At 50.1% G+C, this 22,408-nt stretch overlaps 1 protein-coding gene across 1 annotated transcript in view; it reads left to right on the top strand.

Annotated features, from left to right (window-relative positions):
- CACNA1E (calcium voltage-gated channel subunit alpha1 E) overlaps positions 1–22,408 on the top strand; it is a 228,082-nt gene that overhangs the window by 144,814 nt on the left and 60,860 nt on the right. Inside the window, 11 exon segments of the mRNA XM_044439166.1 lie at positions 1,066–1,178; positions 2,058–2,170; positions 2,927–3,058; positions 4,301–4,373; positions 6,066–6,183; positions 7,313–7,380; positions 8,982–9,079; positions 12,039–12,095; positions 13,459–14,058; positions 16,672–16,961; positions 20,235–20,400. Of these exon segments, the coding sequence (XP_044295101.1) occupies positions 1,066–1,178; positions 2,058–2,170; positions 2,927–3,058; positions 4,301–4,373; positions 6,066–6,183; positions 7,313–7,380; positions 8,982–9,079; positions 12,039–12,095; positions 13,459–14,058; positions 16,672–16,961; positions 20,235–20,400 (1,828 nt within the window).

Raw genomic sequence — 22,408 nt, 5'->3', positions numbered from 1 at the left:
AGACGCGCTTCTTCTCCCGTAATACTAGACCATGGAGTCATCCAGAGAGGCTCCATGTGGGATATTCAAGACTAGGAAGTTCTTCTCCGCACAAAGCTAAACAAGATGATGGACTGTTCAACCTGGACTGTTTTAGAAAAGCATTAGGCAAATTCTTGGAGGGTAAGGCTATCAAGACCTGCTGACCATGGTGGCTAAATTTTGTTGCTGGTCGCGAAGTCGTGTCCGACCCATTGCGACCCCATGGACAACGCTCCTCCAGGCCTTCCTGTCCTCCACCATCCCCGGAGTCCACTTAAGCTCACACCAACTGCTTCAGTGACTCCATCCAGCCACCTCATCCTCTGCCGTCCTCTTCTTTTGCCATTTACTGTTCCCAGCATCAGGGTCTTCTCCAGGGAATCCTTCCTTCTCATTAGGTGGCCAAAGTATTTGGGTTTCATCTGCAGGACCTGGCCTTCTAAAGATAGTCCCTCTGAATACCAGTTGGTGGAAACATGAGCAGGAGGGCTCCCTTGGCTGCATGTCCTTCTTGCAGGCTTCCCGTAGGCACCTGTGTGAACCAGAATGCTATACCAGCCTTTGGCGTGAGCCAGCAGGTCTGATTTATGTTCTAAGATGGAGGTGCATAACCAGGTGCGCTTCAGAATTAAAGAAGCATCTTTGCTCAATGAACCTGAGCGTGTACTCTTTCTTAGAGGCATAAAGAAGACAATGGCCCGGTATTCTTTGCAAGAATCCCAGGTGCCTTCAGGCAATCCGTGGTGGACCAGAAATAGGCTAGTTGTCCATCATTGAGTGGGTGCTTGTTTCTGCCCTCCCTGTGTTGGAATAAATCAGGCATGCCTGGGAATTGGCAGCCAGTTCTACTCTGGAGAAAGCTGGAGCTGCAAAGGTGGCTGCCGGCACCCGGATCACACTCACTTTCTGCACCCTGCCGTGTGCCTCCGTGCACAGTCACGAGGAGGACTTTTGGAGTGCTCAGCAGCTCTTTGTGGGTACACCCTGCTTTACGAAATGTTATTCCAGTCATGGATGAGGAACACCTGGATTTCTTCCTTACAGACTATGCAGAGTTCATATTTTTGGGACTCTTCCTCCTAGAGATGTCCTTGAAGATGTACGGAATGGGGCCACGGCTTTACTTTCACTCCTCTTTCAACTGCTTTGACTGTGGGGTAAGCAGTATCCTGATAAGTCGCACAAAGCAAGCATGGATGCTCGGGAGGGGAAGAAGTTCTGCTTGAGAATTTCGGTGATGTGAGCTGCCCAGGATGGCCATGTAGGGGGCTCAGTCCACAGGCGTCTGAGCTTTGCACAGTCCCTTAGTCACATCATCTAGAAACTGGATCCAAGGATGGTCTTCCCTCAAGTTCCCCTTTTCAGTCCCTTGTCAGGGGCTGGTCTCCATCCCTGTGGGAGAGCTGGGGGGGTGGGAGTGGGAGATGTGGGCACATGTGAAGGGCTGGCCAGAGACTTCCTTGTTGCAATGGGCAGGGGGTCTCTGCAGGTTCTCCTTAGTGGCTATGACTATTTGCCAGTCAGCAAGGAGAAACAGGGTATTACAGGTGGCGAATACTTGCGGGTTTTACAAGCCAGCTCATATGGTAAGTGGGATCAAACAAATAGAAGTAACCTTCTCACTTGGTTAATCGTGCATTTATTCCATGGAAAGTTGATACCACTTTGGATTTAAAAAAACAATAATCCCGGAGCGGTTTGCAAAGTAGTTTTTGCAAAACTAGAGGCACCCTGGTCCTTGGTTGCATCGATCCAAGTCAATATTTTGTACTTGCTGTAGTTGGTGGGTCTCCCGCTCTAGTAAACATCAAAGTAGAGCTCGCAAGCCTGAGACCTGCGTTCCAGTAAATTATTGCATCTTGTTTGGGGTGCGAATAGTGTGTGTGTTTGTGTGTGTGTGTGTGACAGAGAGTGATAGAGAATGCAGACTCATGGAGCAGCTGTTGAAATGTGGTTGGACTTGGTAGTTTCCGATCCCTTTCTAATCATGGGTTTTTTCCTCCCTCCCTCCCTCCCTCATTTATTCACTCTCTCAGGTCACAGTGGGAAGCATCTTTGAGGTAGTCTGGGCTATCTTCAGACCAGGAACCTCATTTGGAATTAGTGTCCTGCGAGCCCTGCGACTTCTTAGAATATTTAAAATCACAAAGTGAGTGAGTTTTAATCCAACCTTCCTTGAGTGAGTGGCTGTATTTACATGTAACACTAAACCATGTTTTATGTTAAAAATGTTACATTAGCCTTAAATAGTTACATTAGCCTTGTTACATTAGCCTTAAATAGCCTCATAGACAAGCAAACAGACTGCAGACTGTTTTCCCTATTTCTGGCCTGTTTCTTTCCCACCCATTTTGATAGCTTTCAAACCAGCTTTATTTTCAGTACCTCTGTACTGAATGCCAGAGGTATTCCGGTGTTAGCCTCCTTTTTCAGGGTAGACAGTAGTGCAAACAAGCTGGCATGAGCCATGGTTCTAAGACATCATAACAAGTCATGATTGAAACCATCTAGACTTTATAAGCCATCAACAAACCATGGGTTCTCTGTGTGGTTATGGCAGACGGTTCCGACACTATGACAAGCCAGATTTCAACAAACCACACAATGGTTGAACATTATATGTGAATCAGGCTGGTGTTGCCCCAGCCTTGTGCTCTGCTTCTTTGCTCCACTGACAGCCCTGCTCCTCCTTTTAAGCCTGTACTATGAATACTATCTAATCTGTCTCACATTGGTTAACGCGTTGGCTCCAATGGATTAAACTGTCCATCTGTCCGTGTACACCCACGTGCATGCACACACGCATGGACATACACACTGAATTCTGGCCACCAAGGGCCAGCCCAAATGAAACCGTCTTGCAATGCTTCCGGAAGCTAGCTACAGTAACATCTGGATTTTCTAGGTATTGGGCTTCCTTGAGGAATTTGGTGGTCTCACTGATGAGTTCTATGAAGTCTATTATCAGCCTGCTCTTCCTCCTTTTCCTCTTCATTGTAGTCTTTGCCCTGCTTGGGATGCAGCTGTTTGGTGGCAGGTGAGTGAATGGCCAAGGAAGGTGAGCCGTGTCTTTGGGAAATGCTTGCCAATGTGCTAAACTATTCCATAGACTCCATAAGTAGCTTTATATTTATTCAACAAGCTTCCTATTCTCATGCACACTAGGCCAGGCAATTGCTCGCTGAATTTCTCCAGGGAATGGTGATACTGATTTCTGTTGAAGGAGCTTGTGAGCTGGTCCTATAACCAAGATTGCATCTGTTCTCTCTGTCTGCAAATTTGCTGCACGACGTAACATTCCCTACCTGAGGCAGGATTGTGCATTCTAGGAATCATTCAGCTCTTTTTGGCTCGGCTTATAACCCTCTTTCCTGTGGAGGTAGACCTAGATATGTGTGGGCAGCGAATGTGTATCAGAGCAAGAAAGTGGTGGTAAATATGGACCATTCTACCAAGGGTTGGAAGGTATCCATCCTACTTGGATCCGAATGGCTCTCCACATTCAGCTGCCATTTCTGAATCATACTCACAGAAAGCTTACAAGATTTCTGACCTTCTCCACCTTCTCACGTCTATGCTCTTGTCCTCCTTCCATTCTGCACCGATATATATGAATACACGTGTGTGTATTCTTACTAACACATACATGCATGCCCAACAGTAGGCAGAACAGTGCCTGTAGGCACCAGTGCCTACCTTTTATAACACCTGTCAAGGTGCTTTCTCCTTCTCAGGTATGTGACACTTTTAGTTTCCAGCTGCGGTGAAATAGGTTTCCACTGGTGCTGTAACCTAGATCTGACAGAGTTGTTTAGTGTGTTGGAACTCGGACCTCAAATGTGCATTGTGCTCAGACTTTGTACTCAGACTTCTCCTTTGCCACGCCTCCCATGGCAGCCATTTTGTGCTGGTGCCCAGGACAGTTTCTTGGACTGCCTATTTTATTTTATCTAAAGTTGTGTTTGCCATTCACTCAGCTGTGCTGGCTCCCTGAGTGGCTTAGTGTGCCCACAGTCCAAACGGGTTGTCAACCTGTGACACGAAGTGATTAAATATATACAGCCACACCTCATACGCTTCATTAATGGGAGAAACTGGGGGAGAAAAATGGGAATACAAAATCGTATGGCACTTTTACCAAAGATGGGGTAAAAGCATCATAGCAGAAAGAAATCATAGCAGAAGGAAAAGAAAAAGAGGCAAGGAGGTTGGGTGCGTTGCAGTTCTGCAGTCAGAAGGAGCTTGCTCTTTTTTGTAATTTTCACTTCCTTTTCTATAGATTTAACTTTATGGATGGAACTCCTTCTGCAAACTTTGATACTTTTCCTGCAGCCATCATGACAGTCTTCCAGGTATAACTCTGTGGTGAGAAGGCTACTGCTGGAGCAAGTACCTCAGACGTCCGTGTCCCTTAGCAGAGGCTCCATTTAAATTTGCAGCTCTGAGCGAGGACGGGTGTTATGAAAATTAGGGGCGCAGTCTCTGGGAGCGTCTCTCCCTGAAGACATGGCGGTGTGCTGCCCCCTCCCTGCCAGCCACAGCGGGAGATGCTGTGTGGAGACGGGGAAACCCAACAGACCACGGACTTCTCCCTTCTGCATGTTGCGGGGGGGAGGGGAGAATTTCGGGAGCAGTCCCAGGTTCCTGATATAAAGTTAGTCCCACACGTAGGCTTCCCATGAGCAAAGATCTCAATGGTTGTGTCCTTCACCCTCCATTTGTTCCGTAGAATATTCTTCCATGGTGACCCTAAGGTAATCAGATCCAGACAGGGCAAGATCTTACTCAGCGAGCTTACTTTGTACTGCTTTTCTGCTCCAAATCCCCCATGCTCGGCTCCCTCGTGGCAGCTACTGATATCTTCCCATGCGGAGGGGCTGAGAATCTCAAAACAAATAACTCTAATTAACACTAATGAGGTGCAAGCGATACTGCAGCCTTCTCCTACTTAATGTAATCTCCCATCAGCTCCCCTTCAGTCAATCCCAAGTGCCTCCGCTGAAAAAGTATTTCTTCCGATGCTGCGGGTTGTCACCGGTGGACTTGCATTTCTGCACTGGCTCTCCCTGGCTTTATTCCTCAACATGCTCCGTCACATTTGTCCTCCCCGCTCCTGCATTTGTCCATTCCATACCTGACAAAAGCTCACCTGATCTTGACGTAACCTTCTGCTTCTTTCTTTCCCTCTCCTCTCTGAATCTCTAACCAAGCTGTTTCCCTGTGCCCAGCCAGCTTAGTCTTCTCTGTTCAGCAAGACAGAGCCTTTCTTTGGCTTTCGACGAACGCTTTCTCAGCATAGCTCCCCGAGCAAAAGCTTTGGGGAACACCATTCCCTCATGTCCGCCCCGAGGTTTCGGCAAGGGGCGGCATAGAAATGTTATTATAATAACAATAATAATAATAATAATAATAATAATAATAATAATAATAATAATGTCAGGCACTCTTGCTGAGAATGGCAGGACTCTGTCTCACGACAGAGCACACGATCAACCGATCCCCATGGTGCTCTGTGCTTGATGGTAGGAGCTTTATCGAGTTCAGAGAGCAGGTAGTGGATTGTAATTTTTAATGTAAAAATAATAATTTTTACAGCACATAGCATATTAATATTTCAGTGAGAAAGGGCCTGCCCTAAGCCTAGCTTGGTACCCAAATGCTAATTTCCCACCTTCCGGAAGTTGTTTTTGTGCCCTTCTCATAATCTGAAGTTGTAAAACCCCAGCGGTTGGTTTGGTAATACGGCTGGCACAGTTTCTTTGCATCCAGCTTTGACCTGCTTGTCTTATGCAAACACTAAGCCCTCCCTGAAAAGACTGTACCACTTCTTTGCAGTCCCTGGCATTCTGCTGCCATGCTGTATTTTGTCAGCTGAGACATTAAAAACCAGGGCGAGATGATATTGGCCAAATAGGGAAGGAAGAGAGAGCTTTCTTCTTTGTTGGTGTGTGTTTTGTTGCCTTAATGGGGTTTCTGTGCCTTGAGCGCAACTTCCCTTGTGTAAAACGTGGCTGCTGTTCTAGCTGAACCTCTTGCTTCTTTAGATCCTGACAGGCGAAGACTGGAACGAGGTGATGTACAATGGGATTCGCTCCCAAGGCGGTGTCAGCTCAGGAATGTGGTCGTCCATCTACTTCATCGTTCTCACTCTGTTTGGAAACTGTATCCTTCCTATCGCTTTATTTTGAACCTGGTTCTGACATAGCCCTTTGCAAATTTCAAGAGGGCGACCCCCTTTGTGGGTCTCCCCACTTTCACTTGGATCTTTAGGGCCAAAGAACATGCAAACTGGGAGGTGCATGATCGGGCCCTGGACAGCAAACCAGTTTGGACCTCAGTGTAGCCATGGGCTTGTGAATCAGAGCAGAGCATAGTGAAGGGGCTGAAGTCCCCTTTCTTCCTGGGTGTTGCGACTTAGAAAGAAAGTTGCTCTTGGCCTCCTTCTCAAGTCTTGCTGATTGGATTTGGAGGAGGAGGAGGACGAGGAGGACGAGGAGGAGGAGGAGGAGAGGTCTTGGAAGGTGGTCCAATTCCAGATGTTGAGATGAGAGAAGCGGAGGTGCTTATCTCAAGGCCAGACTCTGCAGGTGCTGAGGTAGTCTCTGAGAATAACCAAGATGTACAGTTCTTAGGAGGGGATTGGAGCAGGGGAGCTTCTCAGAGACAGACGAGATGGGTGCAGCTCTTGACCCCATGATGTGACGTTGACAGAGGAGAGCAACCCAATTAGAGGATCAGCGTGCAGAGAGGAGGCGTGATTGTTTCCAGGGGGCCCCTCCCAAAGGGAAGGGGCTCAGGCGTGCCCATAAGGAAAGTTCTTGGAAGTAATACTAGTAATACTGGGGTTCAGCAAACTGCTCTGTGCATGCTCAGAGATTCCTTCTGGGTGTTTGTGCTTCTGGAAAATGCTTTGGCCAATAACGAACATTTTGCAAGAAAGGTCTGCCACTGTGCGTGTGTTAAGGGGCCCCAGCTCACGACAACAGGCCATCTGGGGGATCCAAATTGCATCCCCCAACCTGTTGTCTCCCGCTGACAATGATCAGTGGACATGTCAGAGGGTGTTGAGGCCTTCCTAGTCTGGGACCCTACGAATCACAGGACAGACTTGTGGGCATTGGGAGAGATCTGTGAGGTGAGCCTGGGCCACAAGATTACTCATGGCCATGTGCTGAGGGTTCTGAGTGCCCCTGCGTCCACCAGGAAGCCTTCTTCACCAGGCTGCATGGTCCCGTGCGCTCTCCACCTGGCCTGCCCCTTCAGAGGCTTTGTTCCTCCTAAACGATGTCAGATACCCTGCTTAACGTGTTTTTGGCCATTGCCGTGGACAACCTCGCCAATGCGCAGGAGCTGACAAAGGTAAATATAAATCGGTTCAGATGTAGCCTCTCGCTAAGCTTCATCCACATCCACTGTACTTCTTGCTCCACATTTGAGCACAATGCACTTGTACAGATGCTTGGAAATGGGTCTTTTCAAACATAAATGCAAAATTTAGGAACTCGCAGGCATTTTGAAGAATCACATTCTCATTTGTATTTGCATGTGGGCTTGCGAATGGAACGTATTTGCCTGATTTGTGTTCCGGAACACAATTCTCCTACAGCCCTACCCAGTCCCTTCTGCAAGCGGGCAAAACCAACCCATTCACATTGTTGGATGCGTTTGCTTGATCGCTCAACCTTTCCCCCTTTTCGGCAGCGCCTCTTCTTTTCAGTGTGGCAGGCACCGAAAAAGACCGAAGTCCCCTTCCCTGTCAGATATCCCGATCGACACAATTGCTCATTCTTTTTCATTACTTTGGGGTTCATTACAGTCGAAGCGCTAAAAGCTCCCAAGTATTGTTCATTCCCCACTTCCCACAATTCCCTTGCTGCCTGACATTGGTACTATTGTCATTAGCTAACAATTATGAATTGGGACAGTGCCAAGGAGGCTTTCATGGGGATCTGGTGCACCGTGAGGAGCCAAGGTGCACCGTGGAATATAGCGGACTAGCTAAGCAACTGGGACCATGGCTGCGCTCAGAATGATTTAGAAATGGAAAGAGTCCAGACATCCAATTTCCAGCACAGCTTCATCAGCCACGGCTTGGGCACTAAGCAGGCCTGCTGGTGCATGTCTACCCCTGACGTGGCTACGGAGAATGGAAGGGAGCACAGTGATACGTAGGAATCCAGCTATCTAATTTTCCTTGATTGACGGCAAAAGGAGAAGAGGGCGGCAGAGGGTGAGGTGGCTGGATGGGGTCCCTGGGGTGGTGGGTGTGGGCTTGGGTGGACTCCAGGGGATGGTGGAGGACAGGAAGGCCTGGAGGAATGTTGTCCATGGGGTCGCGATGGGTCGGGTGCGACTTTGTGACTAAACAAAACAAAATTTACCTCTGGGAGAGACCATTCTGCCTCTGCCCAGTGGAGGGAGAGGCCTACAATGTTGTGCCCCCATAATTAGCCAAAAACGACCCCTGAAAAGAGGAAATGGAAGGTGAGAGTAGCTCACGCAAGTCGGGAATAAGCTCTAACCATACTCGGCTGCTCTCATTGTTACACTACCTACAGTGAGGGTATTAGTGCCTTTCTGCATCGCTCCAGGAATGGCCTGCGACATAGTTGTGTCACTGAAATGAAGGAGGCCTGACCTCGCAGTGTTTGTGGGTAAGACACTGCCTGGGAATCTGCGATGCTTGGAGGAAGCATAGGATATTAGTGTGAGGATGAGAGCAAGGAGCAAACAGATGCACTAATACAACTCCTGCCTTTCTCAAAGAGCGATGCACCTTCTGGGCGTCTCACCCAGCAACTGGGAAGGGAGGGGAGAAGTGAATGCAAAGCAGAGGTACAGACTTCCACGCTTCAGCCAGGTGACCCCACGTGTAACCGAGTCCTATCATTCGTAGCATGTGAGAAAAGATCGTCTCCTGTATTCTTCCACCTTCATGAGTGCCTTTCTCTTGCATTTAGGACGAGCAGGAGGAAGAAGAGGCTTTTAACCAGAAGCACGCGCTGCAGAAAGCCAAGGAAGTCAGCCCAATGTCAGCTCCCAACATGCCTGCTATTGAGTGAGTTGCCAATTTTAGTTCCTGGGCCACCTTCTCCCCACATCCTCCAGCTTGTTGCAACTGTGACTGGAGAGTTCGCATAACAAAGGAAGAGTCGGCCCTGTGGAGGCTCACTGCTCAAAAAGATACCTGAAGTAATGCAGTGCTTACTCCTTAGGTGAAACATCTGAGAAATGAGACCAAACTTTGACAAGGGTTCAGCTTATCCCTCGGTTCTTACTAGATTTTGTAGACAGCAAAATTGGAAGTAGATTTGGAGAATTCCCTTCAGTTGAAATATCTGAGTAATTTCGTAGGAACTTCTTCTCTGCAGGTGTGTACATAAAGGATGGAATCCACTATCCCAAGACGTTCGGATGGCCACCAACTTGGGTGGTTTTCAGGGGCACCAGTGAAGATGACTATATGTGACCTTCTGTATCTGAGGCCACATGCTTCTCAGTCCCAGCAGCTTGGGAACAGAAGCAGGAGGTGTCCCTGCTTGTGGGATCTGTGGGCATCTGGTTGACTGGTGTGCAAAGCAGGATAATGAAGGGTATCTTTGGTGGGAAACAGGATATCTTTGGTGGAAACCAGCACAGCTCTTCCTGTGTTCTTATCGTTGCCTCACCTTTTAGGGCACATCCTCACAAGGCGACTTAAAATTAAGATATTAGTAACAGAACAGGGGAACAAATGCCGTCAAACAGAATCAGCTTAAATCACGTACTGCAACAAAAAATTAAAAGCGTGATGGAGTTCTAAAAAATGGAGAATACTTAAAGACCACAGAAGAGAAGGCCAAGCTTAGGGGAGAGAGCTCCACATTTGGTCTCAAACTGTCCCAATTTCTTGGAGTCAAAATGTCACCTCCCGTTCCAGCACTTTTCCCAAGAATGGCAAGATTGACACTGGATGGTAGATACTCAGATTTGCAAGATTCGGGCTCCTTTTCTTTCAAGGGGGTCAAAACTTTTCTGGTTTTATAGTGAACTGTTCCATACAAATGAGTTACCGCAAGTGGGTAGCACTGTGTATGAACTGGCCCTAAGTTTCTGCCTAGAGAGATGCAGAGAATTAGAGTTCTTTTACTGGCATGGTGGTTCCCCTTGTGACTGGCTCCTACACTGCAAAAATGTAGTGACCTGGAGGAAAGGAGATGCTACCAGGAGAAGCACTCGTGTGTACAACCTGTTCATGAGATGCACAGGTTTCTACATCAGCTCTGCGGCACAGGAGCCAGTGACGGGGTTCCAGAAACTATGTTGCACTAATAACAGGGAGATGCCACGATGGGGAACAGAGGCTTTTGAAGATGCTGGTGCAAAGCTAGCAGAACTGAAAAGGCCCTTGTGCCTTTGCAGTAAATGAAACCAAACTTTTACAAGGGTTCGGCGGATTCCTAGGTTTGCAGTAGATTTGGTTGACAGCAAAATGTGCAGGAGATGCCTCCATGTTTTCAGCAGAAATAAATTGGTTGCCACATGAACTGGAGCGTGTTCAATGGTACGTTTTGACATAGCCACGGAGGCCTTGGATTTCTCCAGGAGGTGTCCAATGTTTGGAACGGGGGCAAAACGAGGAGGTGCAGATCCACCGATGCCCAGCTGTGGCATGAGCCCAAACACAACCAGAGTTTATTCCGAATGCTCTGAGGCTGTGCGAGAGGAATGAGCAACCAAGGGGAAATGGAGATCCTAGCGAATGGAGCAAGGCGTGGCTGCTGATGAAGTCTGGGAGATTAGGAATGCCCGTCTTCCCATGGGGGTGGATAGGGCTGCATGCAGGCCAGGAGGTTTTGAGGTACGGGGTCACATCTGGTGCCCCCTGGCAGGAGAGTCGCTGCATGATTTGGTTAGCGGTGTGCGTGCAGTGGATGTGTGCACTGATACTCACCTGCAGGCTTGGTGGGCTTCATGTCTGATGCAAGTGACACAAAGATGAAGTGTGTTTTACACCATCTGGATGGCGGCTGTTATGGGTCAGAAGGGTGTGGGCCCAGGGACTCCCCAAGGGAGGGGTGTTTGTTATTTTGCCTGCCCTGCATTTTGCCCTGCAGATGTGACCATTCCTCCAAAGCACCCACGTCATTGGCTGTTAGGAGGAATTAAAAAGTAATCTCAAGACCAGACTTAAAATATATTGCTTTGCATAATCCAGTTTTGCATCTGGCCAAGGATCGGCCGAGTTATTTGACTCTAAAATGCACATATGCTTTTCCACGAGAACTGGAATTATGTCCCTGTTTCCGGCTCCCTACGTACAGAAAAAGCCAGTGAACTTCTTATGCCCCTGCTCTCAACACGAATGTGTACAGGAGAATGTACATGTCTGTGAATCTATCCCGAACTTTCTTCATGGTCTAAAGCCCAGTTCCTCACTCACTGTGTCTCCCACCCATGCCAATTTGCTATTGTAAGAGTAGGGAACTGCGGGGGGAAGGACAGTGAAGAAACAATGACGCACATTTATTGCTGTAATGCACTTAAGTTGTGAATTTGACTTGTAACTTTATAAGGAAGCCACTCTGAACAGCAAATCCATCCTGAATGGCAGAACGAGGGACTGACTGCGGATCTCTGGAGTCTGTGGCAGATGGTTTCGCCAACAGGCTCTTGCAGAACCTTCCCCGGTGATGCTAAGAACACGTTCAGATGGGTCTAGCCGACGGTCTCCCATCAGAGTTTTGCACGCTGCATATCTAACTCACTTTGCACGTCTGTAAGTGCAGATCGGCTGCTCTGAGCGGGTCTGTGGCTGATGTGATGCCATTTCCCAGCCGTGTTCCCTGCGCTTGCCGCGTGCCTTGTATTTAATGGTTGCTACTTGTGTGAAAACGGTGGATTATGACCTGCCTCCCTGCACAAGCATCCGAGCTGCCATGGCTTTCCACTCGAGCACCTCTGGGGTTGCACACACAGGTGACCCTAAAACCCGGTGATGTTGTCATGGACTGAACCCGTTCCTTTTTCTTCCCCAGAAGAGAGAGGAGGAGAAGACACCACATGTCGATGTGGGAACCACGCACCAGTAATCTGTATGTGTGCATGTGACAGCCTGTTGTGTGAGGTTGTGTGTGTGTGTGTGGGAAAGACTTCCCTCGTGGGGTGGAGTGTGTCGGGGCTGCTTTGTGTTTATGTTGTGAGTATGTATTGGGTATGTTTCAGTTCCTTAGTGTGTGGTCTGGAGAACTGTTAGTGGAGCCTACGGTCCTTGTGCAGTATACCAGTGTGCGTCTTCGTTTGCGCTGTGTTGAGATGTATACCTGGGATTCAGGTGAAGAGGCTTTGTGACTATCGGCGTGTGTGTCTCTATTAATTATATATCACTGTGCGCATAGAAAAATCAAGGTTGTTCTGTGTGCATTCTCTGGCTGACGTCTGTCAAGCAGTATGTCTGTCTATGTATGCCTGCGTTGGGACGTCCGTCTGTCCACAGTTTTCCTGTGTGTGGTGTTACAATAGTGTAAAACACTCCTTGCCAAAAGACCAGCTGCACAGCCGGTCATTCTCATGACTGACCCGTCAGTGGGTCAGGCCCACGGGCCCATTTTTCAATACCCCGCCGCGAAGAAGGGAGCAGAGACTAGCTGTGTGGGAAGTCCCAGAGATGCCAAGGCCCTGTTTTTTTTTTTTTTTTTTTGTGGGACCAAGGTGGGAGGTGGCTTGCTTCATGGAGAAGCCTCTTGTACCTGGAAGCTCAAAGCTAGGAACTAGGGAGATCTGCGTGAAGAGCCATGAGGACTTGCATCCGAGCAAGACTGATTCTGATTGCAGGGAGTGGAGGGGTGGGAGGAGAGGAGAGGAGAGGAGATTCTTAAGGCTGGACTTCTGAGATGCCTGATCTGCCCCGGTGCGTTTGCATCGAGACATCTGTGCCAAGCTGAATGGGACCTAGCGTTGCATGCCTGCCCCCTCCTGCTCTTGCCTGCACCCCACGCAGGCTTCTCCTGGGACCTCCCAGCTGCTGGTCGCCACCCTCTGCACCGCAGGCTACTTGCCTACGGGATGGGCTTGCCCTGACGGGGCGCAACACAGCAAGCCCCCCGCCCACCTCCGCGCTGGTCTGCGAACGCGAGTGTGCTTCAACAAGTCCCAAAAGTGTTTAATACGAGAGCGGCGCAGGCTGAGGGGGGTGAGGGTGGAGAGAGAGGAAAGCTCCCCTTTGCCTCTTGCAGAGCACGGCGCTTCCCGCGTCCATCCCCCGTGGCGCGGAGCTTGTCGCCACGTGAAGCGCGGGGCAGGCTTCGCATGCGCGCGGGCCCGATTCTCCCCGGATCCCGCACCGAGTAGGGCTCGGAGGGGCAGGGGCCCCCCCCGGGGCGCGTGCCCCCTGCCCCGGGGCGCGTTCTCGCGCTTCTGGGGCGCAGCGGGGCTGAACCCTTTGTTGTCCCTGCGCAGGAGGGAGAGGAGGAGGAGGCACCACATGTCCGTCTGGGAGCAGCGGACCAGCCAGCTGCGCCGCCACATGCAGATGTCCAGCCAGGAAGGCCTCAACAAGGACCCCCCGCTGCTCAACCCGCACGCCAGCCTTTTCCGGAGGAGGAAGCCGCTGGAAAACAGCGGCCCGGAGAAGGGCGAGGAGGAGGCGGCGGGCAGGCCGGAGCGGGCCGCCGGGGACGGCCAGGAGCAGCAGCAGCAGCAGCCCCCAGGCCCCAATGCGTGCCCCAGCCTCCGCGGGGAGCAGCGGAGCCCCTCGCCGCGCGCCAGGCGGGAGCAGTGGCAGCACAAGTCCTTCCACGGGAACTGCGGCCTGGGCGAGCAGGACGGCGGCGGGAGCACCGGCTTCGAGGAGCGGGCCCGGCTCCGGCAGAGCGTGAGGCGCAGCCGCCACCGCCGCGTGCGCACCGAGGCCAGGGAGCACCGGCCGGCCGGGCCGGAAGCGGGCGCAGAGGCGGTCAGCCCGGCGAAGGCGGAGTCGAACGGGGAGCAGAAGGAGAAGGAGGAGGAGAAGGAGGCCTTGATTGAGAAGGAGCAGGTGGCGGGCGAGGAGCTGGGAAGGTACGTGGCCCCTCGCCCCGCGCGGGCATCCTCGTTGCTTTCCCAGGGAGGCGCAGTGGGAAGCGGGTGCTGCTCGGATCGGCGACGGGCCGGCCCTGGTAGACCCTTCCTCACCCGGCCTTTCCCCTCTGCTGCGATCCCGTGTGTTTCCTCTGGATGATGCGCAATTGCGCGTCCATGCATTTGCACTGGTAAGAAGGGCTGCGGTTTTCACTGGATGTACTTTTTCAGTGGGAAGGAAATGGGGCCGCATGCCAGAGGGAGGGCCGCTGGAACACCTTGGGATCCGAGGCCTGGGAGATTCGTTGCAGTACACTTTTTAAGCTGGTAGACTTAAATGCATCTAAATCTCTCTTTTGTGTATGAGAGTCTTTTCAGATTTGAATACTCTGCTTGTTTCTTTGTGTGTTGGTTGCATAATTTTCGGAGAATATAATTCGCTTCTGTGCATTTGCCGCTTTTTTTCAACATCGTTTTCTATGAACGTGTTTTTCTGTTGGCCTTGAAAACAGTGCCCTTTGAAACCCACAGTCATTGCTCTGAGTGTGCAGTTACTTTTTAGTGCCCTGAGAAGCACGGAGGGAAAGCATGATTTATGAATCTGTGCATTTGTTGGCCAAAGGAAGTTGCTGAGCAAAGTCTTCTGTGTGTGGAATACACAACCCATCCTCTGATTATGTATGCTGTGACCCACATCGCTCTAGGTGTACTTCTGCAAAGAAATCCATGATCGATAAAGTTTAGGGCCAAATGGAGATCTATAGGATTTAAAGTCATCCTATGGCTAACATGTTGGAATGTTCTTGACCTCTGGGGAGAAAATTACAAAAATTATAGGGTGTAATTTTTCCATAATTAATTAAATGCTGAGAAAAGGCAGAAGCATGGTTTCTGGGACATTTGGGAACTAACTTTGCTTAATTAAAAAAAATGACCTCTGTCCACCATGGCCTTTTGGGCAATTCATAACATAATACCATAAAGACAAAGCATGTTACAATTATAATTTAATTGTGCTTATTTGAGATTTAATTAAGCATGGAATCACAGTGCGTGAGCTGTGAATGAAATACCATAAAATTATCTCATCGGGTCTGAAGGGGCAAAAACACTTTTACAAGCCTTCCGAAAGCCTTCACTGGCCTGGAAATCTTCTCAGGGAACATGCTGTCCTTTGCCGTTGTTCTGTGCTGCCAAAGCACCCCAGTTTATGGTGGCCCTAGAAGTGAGAGCCCCCCACAATGTCCTGCCCATGACAGCCCTGCTCCGCTCTTGTGAACCCAAGGCTGGGACTTCCTTGATGGAGCTGATCCCTCTCCAGGTTGGCCTTCTTCCTCTTCTTCTGCCTTAGACTTCTCCTAGCATGACCGGCTTCTCCCGTGAGTTTTGCCTTCTTGGGATCCTTTTTGTTCCCAGGGAAAGTTCTAGCTGGCTTTGATCTAGGACCAAATTGTCTTTCTGGCAAACTGATATGGGTTGGGGGCCCATCATCATATCGTAGCAACTGATAGCATCTGAAGAGCAAGGTGACATTCAGGAGCGATCCTAGAATGCAAAGCAACTGAGCAAGCTGGGCAAACTGCAGATCTTACGCAAATGTTACAATGATATAATAATGAGATTTATAAAGTACTTTTCAAGCATTTATGAAAGGAGGCTTGAATAGTGCAATTTATAAAACACCCTAAAACATTTTAGAAGAAACTGTAAAACATAGCTAAATTTATGCAGTGAAGCGTGTAGGTGGAAGTCAATCTCTGAACCAACCACTAAATATCAAGAGTTAAACAGACAGCCAAAGCTCTTAGTCTGTCCCAAGCACCGCAGTGTCAGGTTGCACCAGCCTCCTGCAGTGGGGGTCGCCATCACAGGACCACCCCTCCTGGGGCAGTAGCCATAGCTGGCTGTTAAGGAATCACAGGCTGATGGGGTGCTAGAGTTGGAAGGGGCCTCCCAGGCCGTTGGGTCCAGCCCCCCTGAGTGCATCCCTGTCAGATGGCTGTCCAACGACTTCTTGGATCCCTCCAATGTGGGAGAACCCACAGCTTCCCTTTCCTTTGTTGTCTGCTTGAGCAAGACTTGTTTGTTTGTTTGCTTTGTATAAAAGCTGCCCGTTAGCATCATGCTCTCTGGGTGGCCATTACAGTAAAAACAATGATCCCATAACTAAAATAATAGTTCAAATATTATACTAAATAAAAAAGGTAAAACACAATATATACAATCAGCAGCATGTAAATTAATAAAATCAATGCATGGCATTGAAATTAAAACCAGTGCCATTGATATAGATAGTTACGTAGTGCCACAGGTGTGTTGAAAAAGAAAAGTTGCCATCAGGTGCCTAAAACTCTGTAAAGTAGGTGCCTGATGACTCTCTGATGATGGCAGAGCATTCCACCATGGAAAAGGCAAAGGCGCTCCTTAGCAGCAGCTGCATTGTCTGCTGTCATGACTCACATTGTTTTTGTCCAAGGTGTTTAAAAGGCCTGTGTAAAATTAAGCCAGGCTTATTTTTACTCACTCCCCAATCTTTGCTTCTGCCTGCAAGGGCAGCTGCTTAACCTTCTGCCACTTGTTCTCCGTGTCACCTTCTCTTTCTCCTCCGCATAGAGACCATGAAGCCCCAGCAAATGGCACTGGGTTTGTTGCAGCCACCCAAGAACCGAGCCCCACCAAAGCCCACCTCGGACTGGACAAAGAGGTGGCTGCTAGCCCGCCGGAGCAGGACGGCAGCAGCCTGGACACAAGCGAGCAAGCACTGCTGGGCAACCTGCCGAGGGAGACAGGCAGGACCATCAGCAGAAGCGAGCCTGATCTCTCCTCCATCTCAACCAATGTGGACAAAGCCACAGAGAGCACCACCATCATGATTGACGTCCAAGACTCCACTGTGGTACAGAGTGAGGATCCGTCTCTCTTCCTGTTTGCCCACACGTCTCAATGGGGGACGGGGCCCTCGCTCCGGCCGAGCAGGCCACCCGATGTCGCTGGGTCCCTTTGGGACCGAGCTGGGGGCTGGGAGCTCTCACAGCTTCATGCATCTCTTCACCGCTTGGTTTCTTGACTGCTCAAATGCGGGGGAAAAGCAACTAAGGGGAGACAGTATAGATGTGCTTAAACCCATGCGCAGAGTGGGGAATATGGAGAGGGAGACATTTTTCTCCCTCTCCCAAAACGCTTGAACCCAGGGTCATCCATGACGCTGATTGGTGGGAGGTTTAGGACAGATCAAAGGAAGTCCTTTACGCAATGTATAGTTGAACAATGGAATTGGCTGCCATGGAAGTAGTGTTGGCCACCGGTCTGGATGGCTTTAGAAAGGGTTTGGACAGATTCACGGAAGAAGAGGCCGTCTGTAGCTGCTAGCCTTCTCCATGCATGCAAACAGCAGTTGCTGAGGATCCTGGGCAGCCGGGGTCTTGCACCCACCCTGCTTTAGCTGACCTGTAGGCAGCTGGGTTGCCATCATGTGTATGGAGTGTAGACTAGATGGACCCTGGGTCTGATCCAGTACAGTTTTGCTTATGTTCTTAATATTCTGCAAAATTATCTGTTTTTCAGGGAGGGGAGAAAAGAGAGCATTTCTGAAACATTCTCATTCAAATACCTTCCAAGAAAGGTGGAGTCTGCTCTCCAAAGTAGCGTCTAAATAACTTGGGAACTTATCAGTCAACTTCCCAAGTAGATAATTTCGGTCAGGGAGTTTTCAGAGACAGGGGATACTCCGTCTGGTTGGGCTGCTCCCTCGCTTTCAGCCATGCTGCATTCTCCTATCACTCATTTTGCAAAGACTCAGAAGAGCGGTGTTCTCGAGCGTCAAGGCAAAAGGCTTTCAATGTGGGTATTAATTAAACGGCGCTGCCAAGAAGTGCCTTGTTAAAGCCACTTTTGTCATTTGCGCTGCTTGACAGCCTCTTGTTCCTTCCCCCTTTTCCTTTTCATCTCCTTCTAATAAACTGCACAACCGGGAGGTGAGAATGTAAAACAGCAATCACTGCTCACGCCTTTCCTGTAGAAATGACATTCCCACCCTGCCAGTTCAGAGGTGCTGGCTTCACACCTCGGCAGCTGCGGAAGAGCATTTGAGGCAGGGCCGAGTGCGTCCCGGAGCGCAGCAAAAGTGCCAAATGTGCCAGCGGGCACCCTGCCTGTCTCCCTGACCGTCCCAACTTCTATTTTTTGGAAAGAGCCTCGCTTCTAGGGCAGGGAGGTCCAATTTTCCATACCTCGAGGGCTGCATGAGAATTTCGGCACAGGCCTCAGGGGCTGCACAATGAAGGGTATTTCCATATTGTAAATTAAAGTGCTTGCAATGTCTTTATTTAATTTAATACGCACAATTAATAGGTGTCATTCTGCATTAAACGAGGGAGATTTTAGGGCTAATTAAATGAGATTGCAGGCAGCTCCTTCCCCAGCCACAGCCCCATCGGTGCGGGTGTTCAAGGATAGGCTGGGCATGCACATGGTGGGCATGTCGTGAGTGGAGCTGGCCGGAGCTGGGGGTCAGACTAGATGGACCGGGAGGCTCCTTCTGACTCGCTCTGTTTCCATGTTTCTGTGTTTCCTCTGGGGTGGCCCACCCATTTCTTCCCTGTTTCTTCAGCCTAGAAACCCTCCCGGGTGACTCTCTGTCCCCTCCTTCCTTCTTGGAATTGACGCACTGAGTCTCTTGTACTTGAGCGGACGAACGCTTCCCATCATGGCCCGCCCGCTCCTACTGATGGAGGGCTTGTTGTCAGCTGGGGCAGTGTGGGGCAAGCTCTCGTGAGCCTGAGGGAGAGAGCAGGGAGGGGCAGTGGTCTTGGGAGAGCTCCCTGCAATCATGCGTGTGCCATTGTCGGGATCTGGACTGGGGAACAACGTGGGGGCTCCAAGCAGCAAGGGGGCTGCAGAACAAGGCTCTGAGGGCTGCATGCGGCCCCCAGCCCTCCACCCCACCCTCACCTTACCCCTAGGTGAATATATCCAGACGGTGAGTTACCAAGTGTTACGTTACCGTGCTGCGCACTCCCTAAGCTCACCGTCTGTATTGTTGTGCCACCTCAGGTGGTAACTCCACACTAGGGGTGTGGAGGAAGCCATTCGGGGCTAGGAGGCCAGTGGACTCCCTGGCTTGTCTCTCTGGGCCCCTGTCCCTTGCCTAGCCAGAGGCTGACCTCCCGGCAGGCGCACTCGGGTCACCAAATCGAACCCCGCATGCCCCTCAAGCAGGCCACACGCACCAGCTCTTTGTCCTGCTGCTCCCGACACAGAAGGTTGCGGGCCGTACACCTTCATTGCACAGGTGTCTGCGGGCTTCTTCTCAACTCCCTTTCCAAGACTGGGCTGAGCTTGTGAGCAAGTCTGTGATTGTTAGCTGGACAGACTCCCATCCGTATCACCTCCACCTTACTCCACACCTCTGCTTCTGATCAGAAATTCAGGAAAGCGAGATCCTGCTCACTTCCCAGCAGAGGAGTTGAGACAACTGCTTGGCCAAGTGGTGAGATGGGCACCACCGTTCATCCGATGTGTGTGGACTGTGCCTGTTGAACTCTGGGAGCCAGAATAAGAGCTGAATAAGATTTCAAGGGTTGTAACACTGCTTGTTCTTCCTATGAATAGCAAGTACAAGAATATCTTATGCAAGATAATACAATTGCAGGATAAAGTGTTTAAATTACAGGCAGCAGGATTCATTTTTCTTGACACCTAATTTGGACAGCGGGAATGCAGGATATTGCTGCTGTTTTCAGCCTAGAATATGTGCCATTCATGTACCACAACTAAGTTTTGCAGCTCTTCAGCATGCAATGTTTGCTCTCATTTTGCACAAGCAGGAATTCGGGGTGTGCCTGGGAAAAAGCAAACTCAGTCTTCCATGCCTGTGATGCTCTCCCGTTGTTGCCCTCGGATCTCCCGAAGTCCCATTTTCGTCAAACTTCACTCTTCATTCTTCCTTCCTAGCTCCTGTTTCCCCGCTATTTGTAAACTCCGTGAGAGCAGGGACCTGCCTTGGGCTGCTTTATATGAGAGGATGTGGCATGGATAAATTGCCAATCATGATGGGTCACCCAGGTGGCACACCCAGTCCGTTGACTTCCATTCTCCTTGGACTTCAGGGTCAAAAGCATCCTCTGTGTGTGCCTCTTTTCCAGCCAGGGCAATCACAGGACTTGTTCACTTTGCAGTTAGCAACAAGACAGATGGAGAGTCCAGCCCTCTGAAGGAGGCGGAGGCGAAAGAGGAAGCGGGCGCAGAGGCAGAGAAGAAAAAACGGAAAAAGGAGAAGAAGTCCGAGACCGGCAAACCGATGGTTCCCCACAGCTCCATGTTCATCTTCAGCACCACGAACCCGTGAGCTGCCAATTGCTTCTCCCCTTGCTTAACCCTTTGGGTTGCAGCTGTTGTGTCTGGGGGGGGGGGAACCCTGCTCCTTAAAGCGCACCACCACATGTTCTGCACTGAGATCGCCAGCAGAGGACTGGCTCCCCTGAAACACACTCTGCCCGTCAGAACCGTTTCTCCCCAGTGAGGTAGCTTTGCACGATGCAGTTGCGTTCCAGGGCACGTTCCTGGTTACGTGAGTGACCCGGAGGACCCCGTGTGGCTTGGGTGTGCTTCCCTAAATTCCTCCCTGGAATTCCCTGCGGGAGCAGACTGTGCATTGGAAAGCGCCCCGTCCCCAAAGGGAGAGCAACAAAATAAGAGCCGAGTAGGAGCAGCCACAGAGAGCGAGTGTGCGGGATTCTTTCCACATCGCAGGGGAGAAAGGCCAGTGAGTTACGGGGTGGGAGACTTTGGGCTGCACCGTGGAAAGTGCTGTTGATCACTTCAGAGAGAACCTGGCACCCCAGCCGAGTTCGAAAACCGTGTGTTTTTTGGCAGTTCTGTGCTTTAAACCCTTTGCAGGAGCTGTTGAAAGAGGAGGGACTGTAGCTCAGTGGCAAAGTCAGTGCTCAACAGGAGAAGGTCCGAGGTTCATTTTCCAGCAGCATCTTCAGCTCATAGGATGGGCATGAGGTTTTCTGGCTAGAAGAGCTGAAGACCTCCTCCCGAGACCTGGGAGAGCTGGAAAGCCACTTTCAGAGATCTGGGAGAGTTACTGCCAGTTAGAAGATACTTAACAGGACTGGGCTAGATGAGACTCACAGTCTGGCTCAGTCTAGGACAGAGTCACACATTCCGATGCATCGGCTCTTTTACGAATTTGGGAAATCACATCTGAGCTTTTGCCGTTGTGTCTTCCCTTGCAGCCGGCTCTGTGTCACATAATTTTCGACACAGAGCACTTGATTTTTAAAAGGAAAACTACTTTTAATAATGGATTCCTTAGAGAAGCGAAATGTTTATTGTCTTCCTTATAACTTCCTCTATGTTGAAACTACCGGATGCTTTTCTCAGCAATCCCCGCAAAATCTCTAGGTCGTTAGAACCATCTCAGGGTTCTGGTGACATGCTCAAGACATGTCTCCAACACACTTCCCGTCAGAGCAGGGGAAAGGAAACTTTCCCCCCTGAGGATGGCATTCCTTCAGGAATAATCTGCCAGCGGCGGGTCCGGGCACCCACTTCTCTCTCTCCTCTCCTCTCCTCACCCAGGAGGCTGCTGGGTGAGGGCAGGTCGCCCTGAATGCTTGCAGAGACGGCTTCTGCGATCTGGGTTTGGGCCGCAAAGCACCAGTCCCTGCACGAGGCCCGTTTTCCTTCCCATTCAGCAGAGGAGAGATTTTGCTGCGCCTCCTCTCCTACCCATGCAATCTCCTCATGTGCTCATTCTCCTTCCCACGCATCACCTCTCCTCCTTCTCTGAGTGACTGGCACAGAGGAGGCGGTAATCATTGAGAGAGAAAGAGCAAGAGCCCAGAGGAAAGCTCCTCGTTCCCCCTTTTCTTTTCTTTTCTTTTCTTTTCTTTTCTTTTCTTTTCTTTTCTTTTCTATGTGCACAAAGTTAATCTTCAGCCTTATCTAAACTACACAAGATGAAAGACTTGCACATCCTTGGATTCAGGTTCATCGTCATCCGTGGAACTCAAACTGCGGTCATTTGGCCGGTTTCTTTTACAACGGGGCAGCTTATATCTTGGGGTACGCAGCGTGTTGGAGGAGCAACAAGGGGGAGGGCCTTGCTGGGGTGACACCCAATTATGGAATGATCTCCCCAGTGAGGCCTTCCTGGTGCCGTCATCGCCCTCTTTTGGGTGCCAGGTTAAGACTGCCCCCTATTCCCAGGCATTTGATGGCATATGATGGATCATGTCCGCTGATTTAGTTTTTAGTGAAATGGTTTCAGTTGTTTAAACTCTTTTAAATCATGGATATTAGGATGTGATGCTGTATTTTATTATACTTGTATTTTCATTGC

This window comes from Varanus komodoensis, unplaced genomic scaffold (assembly GCF_004798865.1).
Source record: "Varanus komodoensis strain SLA01 unplaced genomic scaffold, ASM479886v1 scaffold34_1, whole genome shotgun sequence".
Classification (NCBI taxonomy): Eukaryota; Metazoa; Chordata; class Lepidosauria; order Squamata; family Varanidae; genus Varanus; species Varanus komodoensis.
This window is presented reverse-complemented; position numbering and strand designations above follow the sequence as displayed.